General features: G+C 48.3%; 2 protein-coding genes across 4 annotated transcripts in view; one reads left to right on the forward strand and one right to left on the reverse strand.

Annotated features, from left to right (window-relative positions):
• TMEM63B (transmembrane protein 63B) overlaps positions 1–4,784 on the reverse strand; it is a 48,626-nt gene extending 43,842 nt beyond the window's left edge. For 2 of the 3 annotated variants that reach the window (XM_041477167.1, XM_041477166.1), the window contains exon 1: positions 4,639–4,783. The gene's annotated coding sequence lies outside the window, so the exon portion shown is untranslated. Of the gene's footprint in view, positions 1–4,638 lie in introns of all 3 variants that reach the window. The other variant, XR_005955938.1, reaches the window with a different exon arrangement.
• Positions 4,785–4,830: 46 nt separating this feature from the next.
• On the forward strand, positions 4,831–15,130 carry MRPL14 (mitochondrial ribosomal protein L14). Its single transcript, XM_041477170.1, has 3 exons — positions 4,831–4,924; positions 12,028–12,114; positions 14,472–15,130. Exons 2-3 carry the CDS (start codon positions 12,041–12,043, stop codon positions 14,836–14,838), a joined length of 441 nt encoding a protein of 146 aa, XP_041333104.1. The 5' UTR covers positions 4,831–4,924; positions 12,028–12,040; the 3' UTR covers positions 14,839–15,130.
• The last annotated feature ends 328 nt before the right edge of the window (positions 15,131–15,458 follow it).

A 15,458-nucleotide genomic window follows, 5' to 3' on the forward strand; every position in this document is an offset into this window, starting at 1 on the left:
CCTGCACAGAAACATGAGACAGCATTGCCTGGGAAGGGGGTGTCAAAGCAAGCAACTTCTCTGCACAAAAAATTACAGGGATGCAGAGGCGATGAGCACACCCAGGGAAGGGATGTGGGTAGCTCTGGGGGCATACAGTCCTTCCAGGGAGTGAGAGCAAACAGACACAGAGGAAAGGTCTGCAGCACTCACTCTTCCAGACAGAGAAAGGCAGGGAGATTTTTCAGGCTGCTGCTCAGAGGTAGCATGGCTGTGGTGGTTCAGAAAAGCAATAGCAGAACACACTGAAAACAGGCAGCATGAATCCTGCCTGTGACTGCTTTTTCCTGTGCTGATGCAATGTGTTGCCTTTTTAACACACAGTTCTTTAAGAGATCCAGCCCTTTCTTTAATGCAACAGCACAAACAGCCAACAGAAATGGAAATCTTCAAAACCTTGCTATAAGCCAGATCTGTACTACCAACAACCAAATTCTCTGGGGAAAAACAGCACGCATAAAATATTGTCTCTTTCCAGCACAATAACCATGTGGGCAGAGGCTGCTGGCATCAACAGTTAGACCAAAGCACATCAAGAACAGGAGACCTTGCTCAGATGTAGTGGGCCATGCCAGCAGGATGCCTATCTTGCCCATATAAACTGTGTAGCCACTGCAAGAGCTTGGTCTGACAAGAGCATTGGGATACGGGGAAACTGTTTCCATTCTCCAACCGGGCTTTAAGGAGTTTAAGGGCTTTAAGGAAGGGAGGTGAAAACAGGAGAGGGAGAATGGCAGTCAGTCAATTTCAACATGCAAGAGCCATGGGGAGAACAGAAGACTTTTCAGGACTGCTTAGCAATCATGAGCTAACACATGGAACACATAGGGAGCGTGCAAACATAGCCCTGTAAAGGGCAGCGAGCACTGTGCAGAGAAATATGGAGGAAAGGATTCTGCATCTCTCATAGCAAGCCAGCCTCAGGCTTCCTGCAGCTAATCTGTATTTGGAGCAGAGGGCAGACACCCAGCTCCATGCTGGAAGGACATGAACTGAGAAGGCAGTGCCAACCACAGGCCTGCAAGCTCAGAGAAAAGCCATTTTATACCGCAAGCCTTTGCTCTACAAGCTTGGCAGTGACTTCGCGAAATCTCACCCTCTCTCTGTTGAAGAATGCATACATACAGACGCATTTCTTTCTCGTTCCTTGATTTTTATTTTTCTCCTTTTAACCAACTTTCTAGGCAATGCATCAGGTCTGCCCCCCAACTGAGAACCCTGGACAAGCCAGAGTGCTTCTGACAGATGAAGGCTGCAGGCAGAAAGGTGCCTTCTGACAAGGCTGTGCTCAAGGCAGGTCCTGCACAAATCAATTTGCCCTATGGATAGGAAGGTGAGGGGTCCATCCCAGTAAGAGCCTGAGCTGTACAGGGCATAGGAAAGAGGATGAGGACTGTAGTTCCAGGCAGCAGGCAGTCCCACAAAGAACACAGAGCTATCTTCAGACAGGCCACCTGCCCCACAGTACAGTCCTTTGGAGCTAGAGCATCAGGACCAGCAACACACTTGCTGAGATCAAAGTGGCAGAGGGACACAGGGACCCCCACCTCTCTCTCCCTTCCTGGAAACCTGCATTTCAGTTTCCAGCACAGCCTGCAAGCAAGCTTAAAGCTCCCCAGGTTCACTTCCAGAGGCAGGAGGAATAATAGACAGCTTTATTGAGATCAGACATAGCCAAACCTTCCTCTGACTCATTCAGTATCTCAGAGGCCATGGCTCATTCAAGGCTCTGCCATTCCCTGTCCCCCCTCCCCAACACCTTCTGAGCTATCACAAAAAACCTGAGACCCTGCAGAGCCAGTTCAGGCAGTAGGAAATCTGCCCCTTTGCTCTGAGGCTCCAAGCAGGGCCTCTGCCTCCTTGTGTGAGAGGCAGTGTGGAGAACAAGCAGCAGGCTGGCACAGTGGCCATCCAGCAGGAGCTGCTGGATGATGGGGAGGGGGGTGTGTGTGTGTGTGCATGCATCTGCAGGGCTCAACACTGTGGGCTACCCAGCAAGCTCTCAGTGGCAGGAGGCAGGGAAGGAGCAGCCTAAGGGACTGTCACCAAGAATTGCTTGGTTCCTACCCTCTGGAAAGCAGCTGCTAGATTAAAAAAGCCTTTATGGTCCTGTCATTTAAGGACATGGAGACAAACTCCATTTTCCAAACATTCCCATCATCTTGTCTCATCTGTGCACCACAAAAAGCCACGGGAAAGATTCAGTCCCAGCCTCCAGCAAGCCTTATCATCCTTGCCCATCCCTACCCACGGCAGAGTTCTCAGATGCTTTGATATGCAAATCAGCCACAGGATCCATAACCAGCGCTGTCTGCAATTAACAGCACACACGGAGTATCCTACACCCAGGGCCTCCTCCCTCCCCAGGCACCACACGGCTGCGCAGGCTTCACGTCAGATGACACAGGTCCCAACTGTCTTGGGTGGGAGCGGGAGGTGTTGCCTGCAGCCCTCGGATTTTCAGCACACAGCCTCACCCTGGCCACCAGGATGGAGCTGGGCGCCCACAGAAAGGAGGCAGCCTGGGGTTGCACCTCGGTGTGGATGGGCGGGTGGCAGAGGAGGGATGCTCTGGGGCTCCCAGGGACCAGAGGCTCATGCAAAGTGTAATTAGCAACAGACAAAAAAACAGGGCCAGCTCTCGAGCTTTCATTGCAAATCTCAGGCTACCTGGGATTTTTTGGAAGTTCTAGTTCCCAGAATGAAGAGATTTTGTGAAGATTTTTTTTCCATGTAAACAATATAAAAACCCCTCCAAGCAAGTTTCTAGCCCACTTTATTACTGCAGAAAGCTGAAAAAAAGATAACCAAGGATACTTTAAGCCCAGAAAGAAAAAAAATTAAATTAAACCCCCACGCAAACTAGAAGCAAAGCACACTCAGGATTTTTCTTTTCTTGGCTCAACTCATGGCTTCAGAACAATTCAGGATAGTTACATTATGCTCCGGTCAAAGGGCAAGAAAATGGAGCATTGCAAAGCCTCGTGGTGATGCCTTCTTGACATGAAAACTGACACCCCCAGAAAATACAGTAGATTCAGTTCCTTCCAAGGTTACCAAAGACAGGAACAGACAAAAATAGAGCAAACTTATTGCAACAAAACATACTTATGAGTCAAACCAGAGCCTCTTCCCAATCCCCTCAAAGGCACGTTCTTTCATGTTTATTTTGCTCTTATGGTATCCAGGTGAGGACTGCAGAATGAACTTCTCTCCCCATAACGATAGCATATTCCTACTACTAAAAGGCTCAAGATGAAAAAGGCCTTCCTCGGTAGATACCAGCTAATTGCAGTCATTAGAAGAAATGCTTTGCTATTTCTGGTTGAATGGAGTCCTCCTGGAGTCAGTTACGAGCTGAGTGGTCAGCTCTGCCCTCTCTCAGAAGCATTAAGAGTAATAAAAGCTATTAGGGACTGTACAGTGTCATTGTTTGGAGGGGAAGGGAACTGGTCCCCACCACGCACTTGCAAAGGCTCTGTCCCACACTCAGGTGGGGCATCGGTGGCACCACCCAAAAGGCGCCTGAGCCATGTAACCCTTCAGTAGCTTTGTGACCGCCGCTAATCGGATGTTCCTGCCCGACAGCCCATGTGGCCTTCCATGTGTGCTTCCTCCAGAGAATGACACTATGGAGCAGGACACTTTCACAGTAACAGACAAATCCAGGAGAGAAGGGACTCCTCTAAGACTACGCACAACTAAATTAGCCATCCTGAGCACACACTGATAGGCTTTTTGTTTCTAACTTCTACTGTCGAGATGAGCAAGAGAAGGAGGTGCCCAGAACCTCAAATTGCCAAAACACCTGCTCTCCGTCTAGCTGAGAGCTACCAAACCTGCTGAGAACACCAGGCTGACTGCAGCCACATTGCAGATTTTTGGCGTGATGCCCCTCCAGCAGGTAGCTACATAAAGGGTGCACGCTACAGAAGGAGAAAAAAAACATGGCTTGCTGATGTGGAGGGGTTGGCGACGAAGACAAGAGCAAAAAGGGACTGCTTGGCTATCTAGCCAGCGACATGAGCTGTGTCCGATAGCCTTTTGTCAAGTATTCCAGGGGAGGATAAGCAGGGCAATATCAGAAAACTGGGCGCTACTCCTACCACCCTTGGAACATCCCTCCTGCCACCCGGCTGCTCCGCTTCACAGCGGTGCCTGCAGGAGCGACGCACAAAAGCGCCGACCGCAGGATAGTCGGGCGCGCCCCGGGCAGGGCTCCGGCGACCCCCGAGGTGCACAAACCCGGTTACCCAACAGCAGCCGAGGCGAGCGACGGCAAAGGACAGGCGCCCGGGGGACAGAAGGAAACCCCGGGCGGCCTTGGGGCGGCGGGCGGCCCACGCCGCTGCAGGGGCACCGCGCCCGGCGCGCCCCCCGCCCCGCTCCGCCCCAAGATGGCAGCGGCGCCCCCGGCCCCGCCGCCTCCACCGGGGGCTGGGCGCAACGCCCGCGCGCCCGGCCCGGCCTCAGCACAGCCTGAGGCGCCACCGCGGACCCCCCCATCCCGGCCGGCAAAAACCCTCCGGGCCTAAAGGAGCCGCGGCCGCCGCACCCCGCAATGCCCCAGCTCCCGCCCGCTCACCGGCGGCTCCTTACCCCGTGTCAAGCGCGGACGGGCTCTCCCCGGGCCGGGCCGGGCCGGGCCGGGCGCTGCGGTACCGCGCTGATCCCGCCGCCCTCGGCAGCGAGCGACGACCGCTGGGCTCGGCCGAGTTCGGCACGGTTCGGCTAGGTTCGGCTGCGCTCGGCAGGGGGCGGGGCCCCGGCAGTGGGCGGGGCGCGCAGCCGCCGGCTCTGCACAGTGGCGGGCGGCGGGGCCGCGGTGCCGCGCGTGCGCACGGGGGCTGCGCTGGGCGGTAGGGCGCGCGCGCTCCACGCCGAGGTGCGCGGCGGGGCCTGGGGCGCGAGCGGGGGGACGGGGACGGGGACGGGGACGGGGACGGAACGGGACGGAACGGAACGGAACGGAACGGATTCTGGGAGTGCAGCGCAGGGTAGCCTTGCTCGGTACCGCAGCACCCAGCAGGGCCGGTACCCGGCCTTGCCCCGCCGCCGGACCGGCCTGCTCCTGGCATGCTGGCTTTTTCCCGGGGTCGGCGCCGGGCCCTCACACGGCGCTGTGGCCGAGCGGCTCGGGGCGCGCACGGCCCCTCTCAGCGCTGGGGCTGTGCCCTCGCCCCTGGGCCCCGGGGCTGGCCGGGCCCTCCCTGCCACTGGGTCCCTGCCGTGCCGCCCGTGCCTTGGAGGGAGCCGCTTGCCGGTGCCCCTGGTGCTCCGTGCCCAGGGCTTGCAAGGTGTCAGCCCTGAGCATGAGCTGCTGCTCTGCAGGGACGGGGACACGCTGTCCCCGAAGATGCGCGAGTCCGAGTGGCACGCAGCGCGGCACAGGGTGTGACATCGCGCGAAAGCAGCTGGGAGCTGGAGCCTTTGTGTGGCTTGCGCACTGTGCTCCCACTGGAGAGCAGCCCGTGCCTCTGCAGCGTGGCCTGGGAGAGGGGGAAAACACTCTTCTGAAGTTCCTGCATGCTCAGAAAGTTTCCTTGCTCAGAATTCGTGTGGGGCTGCGATGCTGGGGTTAGGCTTTTGTGGGTGTGAGTAGTCATGCAGCGAAGTTAGACCAAAATTCCTGTGTCCTGACACGAGTGGCATTTACTTGCATGTGTCATGGGGACTCGGGAAGTGTGGGCACTTGTCTGTGCTTTCCTGGTTATTCTCCAGAAAGCTCTTTTGGAGGTCCAGTGAGTAAGGGGAGGCAGTTGCGGGAAAATACCGTATGACATATTTCTTAAAAGCATGAATAACTTAATCTTTGTAGTAAAAACAGGTGGGCAAGCCAGCCTTTTTAACAGCAGGACGCAGATGCTCATCTGAGCTCTGTAGGCTTCTCTGGTTCCAGAGCTCCAGGCTTGCCTAAGAGGGTCTTCTTTGGACAGAGAGAGACCGAGTTAAGGGAAGTTTCTGAGAGAAATGAGGCTTACACCACCAAAGCTACAGGTAGCTCTGTACTGCCTTGTGATGTGTGTGCCTTTGTCTCCAGGTCATATTTCTCTTGAGCCAGAATTCCAACAGCAATAGGCATCCTTTTCTGGTGCAGCTTTATCATGAAGACCTAGAGCCTCTACGGTTTTGTGTTCTGTGAACAACTAGCCTAGCTAGTTCAGTTCTTCCTGACATTTTTTCATGGTTGAGACCCAGCTACACATCATCTCTTCCTTCTTGTTTGTGTTGTTCTCCTTGCTACAGCTTCCCCCAGCGTGGTTACTGCTGTCTGGGTTGTGATTGCATCTTACTGGTTGAGGCCTGGCCACCCCGGTCGGGGCTGGGAACCAAATCTGGTCTTGTGGCTTTCCACCATTGTCCTGCTCCTGAGACCTCAATACTTCTAAAACCAGTAAAGAGACATTTGAGAGGTGATAGCAGTGTAACATTACGATGGTGTGGGCAGTTCTATGAATTCATGTGTGATTCCCAAAAGGCAGAGACGGGAGAGACCTTTCTTGGCTTCACCTCAAACCCCACAGGCCCACCAGAGAGAACTTCTGGGGCTAATCCAGTACCTGCCCTACTGCTCATTTCCATTGACTTCACACAGATAGTTGTCCTCTCTGTAGCTTAATTTTCTGCTGGTGCAGTGGGAATAACCCCTCCCTATTTCAGTACAGTGCTGTATGAATGTATAGGATGATTTTAGGTTTTTGATTATTAGGACAGTAAGTACCATAAGTACTTTAGAGTTGTGATTTCTGGATATTTAAAATGTTAAAAGTAAGTTTTATTTTAAAGGTATGCAGCTCTTTTGTTACCTGCCATTTCTGATCATGGTCTAGAAAATGAGCTTAGTGTGTTTTGCTTCAAAATTAACAGATGTACCTGTAATCAGTTTCTTTTGGTAACTTGGATCAGTAAATATCCTGTTTAATAGCTAATCCTATTCATAAACAGATTTTAAAAAGACTTAATTCCTCTGTGTGAATCCTGGCCTTTTTGTTTCTTATTAATGTAAAACCAGTTATGTCTTAGTAATGAATATCTTGTGTATTTCTAACACACACAGCCCTTAATCACATTCTTTCCTTTACGAGGAGAGCTGTGAATAGATTGAGTCCCCTAGTTCACAGTTGGCTCCTGCAGCTCGCTGTGGCAGACAGTCTATAAATAGACCTGCAGTGGCAGAGTAGGGGTTTAGGCATTTGCGTTGCATGTACTGTCTTGAGTTTATTTCCTGTGTTTTAATGATGGATGACAGATGCAGTTCGAATCTTCATGGTGCCCGGAGCATGTCTGTTTTAATCTTTTAAAAGAATAAAGGTGATGTTGGTCCCTGCTGTTTGACTGTGCAGATCAGGTCACTGCTATAAAAGTGAAGAATATTTTACCTGGTTTCTTTGGCTTTGACAGCAGTCTTTGGGTAGTTTGCCTCAGCATTTGCTTTGCAACATCCATGGGGCCTGTCTTTGTGGATGAGTTGCCAACAGAAAGAAGGAAAAGGACTAGCTGAATGATTATGGAATTACAAATCTTGGGAATGTAGGGAGGAGGGGTTAGTTCCAAAACTTGTGATTAAAAAGGAAAGTATTACTGGATTGCCAGGCAACAGCAGTCTTGAAAATTACATTTACTCTAGGATGCAGGCAAGGTAAGAATGGTGCCTTGGCTGGTTTTTAGGGTGTACACCCCTGATAAGAACTTGGTCAGAGCTGTTGCACTGGCTTCTGGAGTGTTCAGATGCAGACCTATTCAGTGCTCCATGGCTGTATTAGTAGGGCAGATTCCTGCACACCAGTGTTTTTGCTGAAATGACAAGAGATTCTTTTCTTGTCCAGGTCTCCTGGTGTTTCTTTGGAGATACTGTCACCACATAAGGCTGGGTTGCCAGTGGGAGAAGTCCCAGCTCTGTGTTGCGCCACGTTCCGTTGCAGCAGTGTTCACCTGCCTTTAGACTGAGCTAGCTGAAAACTGACTGATTTACATAAGTGCTAAAGCCAGCATAAGGGAGGTGATGGAAATGTGTGTTGGGGGAACACAGGGCTTCCTTTCTTGGTGCTGTGTGCCCTGATGTTCATTTAAAGTGAGTATGTAATCCTCTCTTCCTTGTCTGGCACGTGTCTTTGCTCTGTATCAGTTCCCTGAGGTGGTCTACTCATGCATTTGATAAAAATACTGTACATGTATTCTTTGTATTTTCCAATTTTATTAGCTGGGATGAACTTCCCAGTATTTCTCCATTCAAAAGCCACTCAAGATTGCAGCAAATACAAGTTAGTGCTTTAATATCAAGGAAAATCACTGAAGGTGATAGCTAGAGCACCTGAAAATGATGCAGTGGATAAATAACTTCCATACATTTATAACTGGTGAAGAGTTTCTTTGTTGAGCAGTGTTGGAATTCTAGATCAGTTTCTGCATTGAATAGGGTAGGGCTGAAGGGCTCTTGAGAAGAGTATTTGCAGTAGCAGGTTATTGCATGCTCAAAAGTAGTTCAGTGAAGTAGAAATAGGATCATTTTAGTGAATATTTGAGGAACTAACAAATTCCTCACCCTTTTCTGAATGTTACTTTGAGCTCTTGTCTGAGGTCAGTGATAACTTTTAAAAGATATGTGGAGAGAGGCAAGGTGTGTCTGTGACTGTGATTTTCATGAGATAGAGCCACTACTAGAAATTAGGGGCAGCAGGATAGGAACAGCAAGAGATTCCTCTGCATGGTTCTTTATTGCTGCTTTGGTGCAGCTATGAGTGGTCAGTGTTACATCAATAGTTGCCTTTGAGGCTTCTCATTTTAGGACAGTGTCTGTTTAAATACTGCTCTTGCCTAGCATGAAAAACTTGGAAATTAATCCGGCTTGAGCAGGAGATTGGACTAGATGACCTCCAAAACCCCCTTCAAAGATAAATCCTTGGTCAGGAGTGTATTAGTGACTAAGTACTAAGCAAGAGGTGGTGTTTGGTCTGTCCACGGTACTTTGGAGTGCACTCCTGCCTGTATCAGTTGGGTAGTACCGATGGCAGACTTCTGGGAATTCCTACAAATTTTGCTGTGCTTGAAGATTATGGGGTTGCTCTTCCCATACACCTGGGAGCACGGAAACCTGGTGACCAGGGAAGAGCCACCTTCAGAAGCAAACTTGGATCAAATGCATTCCCTGTGCCTAGGTGCAGCTTCCTGTGAGCCTTTTTAAGGCCCCCTGGTGTGAAGCAACGTCTGCTGGGCAGGAGAAAAGTGCTGGGGGCACTGGGGCTGATGGCTGTCATCGATTTATAGCAGCTCTTCAATTTTGGCAGCAGCTTGGGAGTGCTCCTGTGGCAGCACCAATTGTGGCAGAGTGAATGGCTTCTGTGCCCTTCAAAGTTTAGTTGTTTAGTAGTTAGCAGCTCCATAGGGGGAAACTGAGGGCAGGAGAGATGAAGATCACAGCCATAGAGGGGTCAAATTCAGACTGGGTCTGGTTGAGGAGCACCTGGAGTCAGACCCAGACTATTGGCTGTTCCTTTCTGGAAAGGAAACTGGCATGTTACAATAGCTGAAGTTGTGATTCACTTGTTGTGAACACACTTGCACCCTTGAATGCTGTTCTTCATGCCATGGATGCATTCTTCTTTTCCCTCCACCCTGAACCCTCCTGCTAATTGGAAGCATCCCCCCTGTTTACTCAGTTGCTAACAGGATGTTTCATACCAAATAATCAATCATAAGAAATTTCTTGTGACACATCTTAATGTGCTGAGGAATAATTCTCAGCTGAGAAGGGGATACTGAGTCATCTGAAAAAATAAACAGTCCTTGGACACTTAATGCTGTTGATGCTTCCGCTGGTAGTTTTGTAACTTCAGACCTTCGCTGCTGCCACGGGGTAGAAACAAACAGTGACTTTTCCCAGGAGTGATGAGTGAGTTCAGAGTTTATGCAACACTTCATCACATTTTAGATGTGCTTTAAGCACATCTGCCTATGCTGATGGTGATGCTGCTGTCCCTTTGACAGCAGGCAGAGCCTGCAGCTGTGCCTGCCTTGCCATGAGCTCGCAGACCTCTCCTATTGGGTTTATGTAGCAGTGAGGATGAGCAGACACGCCTTCTCCAGCCACCAAGGCTACCATGCCTGCTAGGAAATAGAGATGGGGGTGACAGTGCTATCTGAACTCCGCAAGAAGTGTCCATGAAAGACAACACAGAGGCCAACTTGCTCCTGCTTTTTTGCTATTTGTAGAGGGATCCAAAGGCTCATTGTAACTCTTTCACGTGGGGAGACGGCACACCCACGTACAGAACAAGACACAGGCAGATGGTGGGCTTAAAGCAAGTCAGCAGAGTTGAACTTGCTTAGAAATCTGGCAGCAAGGCCAGGTATTGGACCATGATTGCCAGCAGCACTGTAAATGCAGCAGGGCCTTGCTGTCATTAGGCATTAGGATCACACAGGTAAGGGCATGTGGCATAAACACAGCCTTTTTGGAGTCACATTTCAGAGACGAGACAGTGTGGGTAAGCCCTCAACTCATTTGATCATCTACCCCACAGAAAAGTGGCTTTTTTTTTTTTTTTTTTGTAAATACTGCCTGTTTGACAGAGTTGGTTTGCCACCTGTGCTTTGCTCACGTAGCACCACTCAAAACTGCTGTGGTGCACATGTCCTGTGCTTTTCATCGTGCTCTCAGGTAACGCTTTGTAGAACAGCTGCAAACCCTAAAACTTACACACATCCCCAAGTAAGCAAACACATTGGAGAAAAAAATAATAAAAGAGGGAGTTAAGATTTAGGCTGGACTTTACTTGGTTGTATTAAGAGCTGTGGCATTGTCTACTTGAAGGCTCTGTGGGTATTTTTTTTTTCACTAGAGAATTTAACTCAGCTTTATTTTAAAAATAAAAGTTAAAAAATGGCTTTACAATGTGTTACTGTAGTTTGGCCCAAAACTCATCAGAACTGTCAGAGAGAGATGAAGTCAATGGATTTTTAGTGTTTGCTTTTGAAAGGAGAGAAGCAGAGCACGTGTTGGTTACACTGCCAAGGTCACAGCAAGCAGTGCCACATGGCAGTAGTTGCAGTCAGGTGGAAAGTCTTAGCTGTACCTGAGCTGGCCCGAAAGAGGCCTGGCTCTAGGTCTGTGTTATTTCCTCTCTTCACTTGGATCTGCCGGCATAACCACCTGGGTCATCGCTCCCTAATGATGTTTGGGAAAGTGATCTGGGTTCAGATAAGCCTTTGTGACTGCTCACGCAAGCTGGTCCCAGTCAGTCTGACAGAATGAGGTTAGGGAACCGCCACAGACGTAGGCAGGGAAGAGGGTGTGGTTCTCAGTCAGAAGTTACCCTTGTAACCCGGCTCTGCTGCAGTCATGGTGGGGTACAGTGTACAGCAGCATGGAGTGAGCACTGTAAAGGTACAGGGAACTCTTTTCTCTGGGCACCCTGAACAGGGCAAGACTGGCTGCAGCGTAACTGTGTCTCCTAACAGGCTGCTTAACACCTTTGTATGCTCAGAGAGAGCGTGCCCTCACCAGTGGAGCTCTGACTTGTTTCTTGTCTGGCAAATTGTTTCCTGAAGCTGTGATGCTGGTCTGTAGGTTATTTGGCCTTTTGCTTAGTTTTGTAGGTAACCTTGGTAGCTTTTACAAGTAACCATGATAGCTTTTTCTGGGCATTGCAGCCTCTAAACCAGTTCACATCTGAAATTGTCAAACCTGCTTCTTGTTACATGATTCACAGTGCACGCAGAAGGGCCCTTACCTCTGTGTCTGGGAAACTGCAATGCAGTGATACTGAATCCAGCTTTGTAGTATGTGTGTCTGAATTACATTGTCTTCTGAATTCAGGTGGGGGTTGTAGATCTGCTTGTAGTGTGCTGCAGCTGCTGCTACCACTCTGTGTCCTGTGGATTGCAGCATCTAAATAGGTGCTGAGACCCTAGTGTGTGATTCGTGTAAAGGAATGAAAGCAAACCAAATTCTATTTTCCAGACTTGTTAATTCTTTTGTTTCTTATGCAGGGTTGGCTGCCAAATGGCTCTCTTGAATAGACAAATTGGTTTATCTTTAACCCATCTAAGCAGTGCTGTGATCCAACGACAGTTCAGGTAAATTTCAAATTTTGCTTTTGTTTTCTTCAGAATGTTTCATGGTTGAAAGAGGTGCTGTTAAGTTGATCAAGAATAAGATACAGCAGTTGTAATTCAAAAGGGTAATACATTTTTTTTTTTAAATCTTACACTTGTCCTTTCATAGATTGAAAAGTGAGCACAGACACTCCATTTGCAGGTTCCTTGCATTCTGCATTTTCATATGTGTGTAAGGAAGCTTTTAGGCCTTTGACAGTGATACATGGGCCTGCAAGTAGAAGTTGAAAGTGTCTGTGTTTATTGTGCAAGTGCAAAAAAAAACAACAGCGAGCCCCTGCTGATGCAGAGCCAATTACAGTGCTCAAAATTATTCAAGAGTTTATCATTTATTTAGAATAAAAATAATCTGAAAAATTATTTTCTCATACTTTAACAGTGTCTATTTTGTTATTTTTCTTTTGTTTCTTGCTCCAGGCTCTAGGCATTTAAAAATTTAAATTTATGGACATCATATTTTACAATGCCTTGCAAAGATCTTAGAGTTTAATTCCACAGTACTCTCTGCCAATTTGGGAAATCTCTAACTCTTTGAAGAGTCAGGGCTTCAGTTTAAAGGATGAGAATAGTCATTCCCAGGATTGTGGTCCAGAGGGGGATTTTAGACATGCTTAGGGCTAGGTTGTGTGACAGTCCTGGGAGCTGTCTCAAGGAGATATCCAGGTCTTTCCGGCTTTCTCATTAAGTGGGCTGCATGAGAGCATTGGCCAGCATGCTTTTAAAGCATGTATAAGTGACAATGACAGAGAGGTGAAGTCCAGTCCATAGAGGTGAACAGGACTTCAGAAAACTTAATGGGGAGACCTTTCCTTTGTGGGGTATTTCTCCAAGATTGTGGCAGAAATCAAGAAAAAAGGGGAAGAAAAAGTTCTCCCAGTGCAGTTATTCTTGTCTAGTCGTTCCTGGACAGTAACATTTATATCTCTTTGCCAGTGCTGTGTTGTACACTTGGTCCCACCAAGGTTTTCCCTGCTCCTTCCTGTGACAACACTTCTCTTTTTCCAGCCTCCTCCCTTCTGCTTTCCCTGTTGTGCAGCCACAGATGGCAGGCAGAGGAGAGAGAGTGTGGCTGCCAGAGGATGGGATGGGACTGGACAGGATGGCATGGCTGGTTGCAGAGATTAGTGACTTCTGAGACAGAGAGGAAAGATAATGTAGGCTTCTGCTGTGGGAAACAGATCTTGAAAGGCAGTGCTTGACCTCTGGAGCAGTTGGACTAATGCAGATTGACTCCACTGTCCTTCTTCACTGTGTGTAAAAATTCCTGCTTCAGCTGATGTCCATCCACACCACATTTGGTGTGCATGCTCATCTTTTAGGTAGTTTTGCAAATACAGGCCTTTCCTTTTCAAGAAGGGATGATGGCCCCTATTTCCTTTACACACTTCTGAAAAACAATATGAATGGCTAGGTTGCTTCCATATGCTGTCACTGAGTAGTTCAGCTGGCAGCAGGTTGGCATTCCTGCAGCTCTGGCCAGCATGTTTCTAGTACCTCATTGCAAAGTAGTTGTTGAGCAGAAGAGAGGATCTTCCTTCTTTTCCAATGGTCTGTGTTTGGGTGTCATTTGAAGACAAGCAACAAGTCGCTTGAGTTTGAGCTCACTGAATAAAAGAATAATGGTTTCTGAAAGGTAGTGTGTTCCTGCTGTTCCCAGGAATATTCAAGAGTTGGACCTAACAACTAGTATTGTGCAGTTTATTTATGTTGTTTCTTACTCCCACAAAGCAAGCATACGGAGGAGACTGTGTCTCTTTGGATTCCTTCCACATGGGAAAGGTGGTGAGCTCTTAGATTCTAGTTGGGAACAGATTAGGACAGCCACAGCAGGACCTCAGAGGTCTTATTGACAACTGTGAGACTCACAGACTTCAGTGGAAGGAAGGTTGATCATAAAAGTCCTTAGTGCTGGGTACTGTGTGCAAGATTGAAGGAGCCCAACTTGAGTCTTAGCTTCTTGCAGGGTGTTTGAAACAGAAGTGAGCACATTTTTTTGCTTGAAGATTGAAGCTGCATCATCTGCAGTTGCTAAAAAGCCCATGGTAAGCAAGCCACTCTTTATGCCATCTTTTAGTTGTGTTTCGGAGTAGAAAGGTCGTTTTATATTTGACATTTAGTAAAGAGTGTGCAAAGCCCAAAGTAGCATGTGGCTTTCAAAGAGCACATTGAATGCAGTCAATGTGTCACCCATAGGGTATATATTCGTTTCTGGTGCCTTCTGAGTGGCTTGTGTAATGATAAGATTCTGTTCTGGGTTTGCCTTTGCTCCCCAAGGATTATTGAGGAGATCTGTCTCATTCTCTCCTGTCTTTTGCTAGCATCACTGGAGCATGCCGAGCAATACAGAAACTAACCCGCGTGCGAGTGGTGGACAACAGTACCTTGGGGAACACGCCCTACCACCGGCCACCAAAATGTATCCACGTGTATAACAAGACTGGAGTTGGCAAAGTTGGAGATAAGATCCTTCTGGCTATCAAAGGAGAAAAGAAGAAGGCTTTAATTGTAGGGCACAAGATGCCTGGCCCCACCATGACGCCTAGATTTGATTCCAACAATGTGGTACTCATAGAAGATAATGGAAACCCAATAGGGACCAGAATAAGAACACCCATACCCTATACACTGCGAAGAAGAGAAGGAGAGTTCTCCAAAGTATTGGCCATTGCCCGCAACTTTGTATGAATGCTAAGAGAGGTCTTCAGCAATCCTTTTATATCCTTTCATGCATTAGCTGTTCCTTGGTCCTTTTCCAGAAACTGGTGAAACGTGAAAAAGCTGATTTTCATCAAGGATATCTCCTCTCTCTTAAGAATTTCAAGCAACTAATTTAAATATTGAAATAGTTTCTTTTTCTGCAAAAGAAGGTTGATTTATATCACAGAACACCTGCAGTATATTTAGGAAACGCTCCTTCACCCTTACTCCTCCTGTGATGTTAATCTGGTCTGTCATCATTAAAATGAGACCATGAAAATCCTTGTGCTGAATTGCTTATGTTCTCTTTTCCCTATTTCTGTCTTTCCAAGTTCCCCAGGAATAAGACCCAATCCCTGGCCCAGTGATATGGGGGTATACAAAATGGATTCACAAGTAATAGAGTAGGAGAGATAGAAAATGAACTATGGGTGCTTTGGGCACATTCAATAAAAAGACTAGTTTCTGTCTTTGCCTAAGAGAAGTATTTATGAACAATTGTAATCAGGAGGGCACAGTGGCTTACAACATCCGTTAGTGGAGTGTGCTTGAACAGGGATACCAGAGACTGGGAAGCAGAAGTAGGAAGGGGAGCTGAAGGGGGAGCC

Source organism: Pyrgilauda ruficollis, unplaced genomic scaffold (genome assembly GCF_017590135.1).
Source record: "Pyrgilauda ruficollis isolate IOZ18807 unplaced genomic scaffold, ASM1759013v1 scaffold4, whole genome shotgun sequence".
NCBI lineage: Eukaryota > Metazoa > Chordata > Aves > Passeriformes > Passeridae > Pyrgilauda > Pyrgilauda ruficollis.

Coding starts and splice junctions, on each gene's coding strand:
- MRPL14 (XM_041477170.1), top strand. CDS start 12,041: ATGGCTCTCTTGAATAGACAAATTGGTTTATCTTTAACCCATCTAAGC. Junction 12,115..14,471: donor GTGATCCAACGACAGTTCAG/GTAAATTTCAAA, acceptor GTCTTTTGCTAG/CATCACTGGAGCATGCCGAG.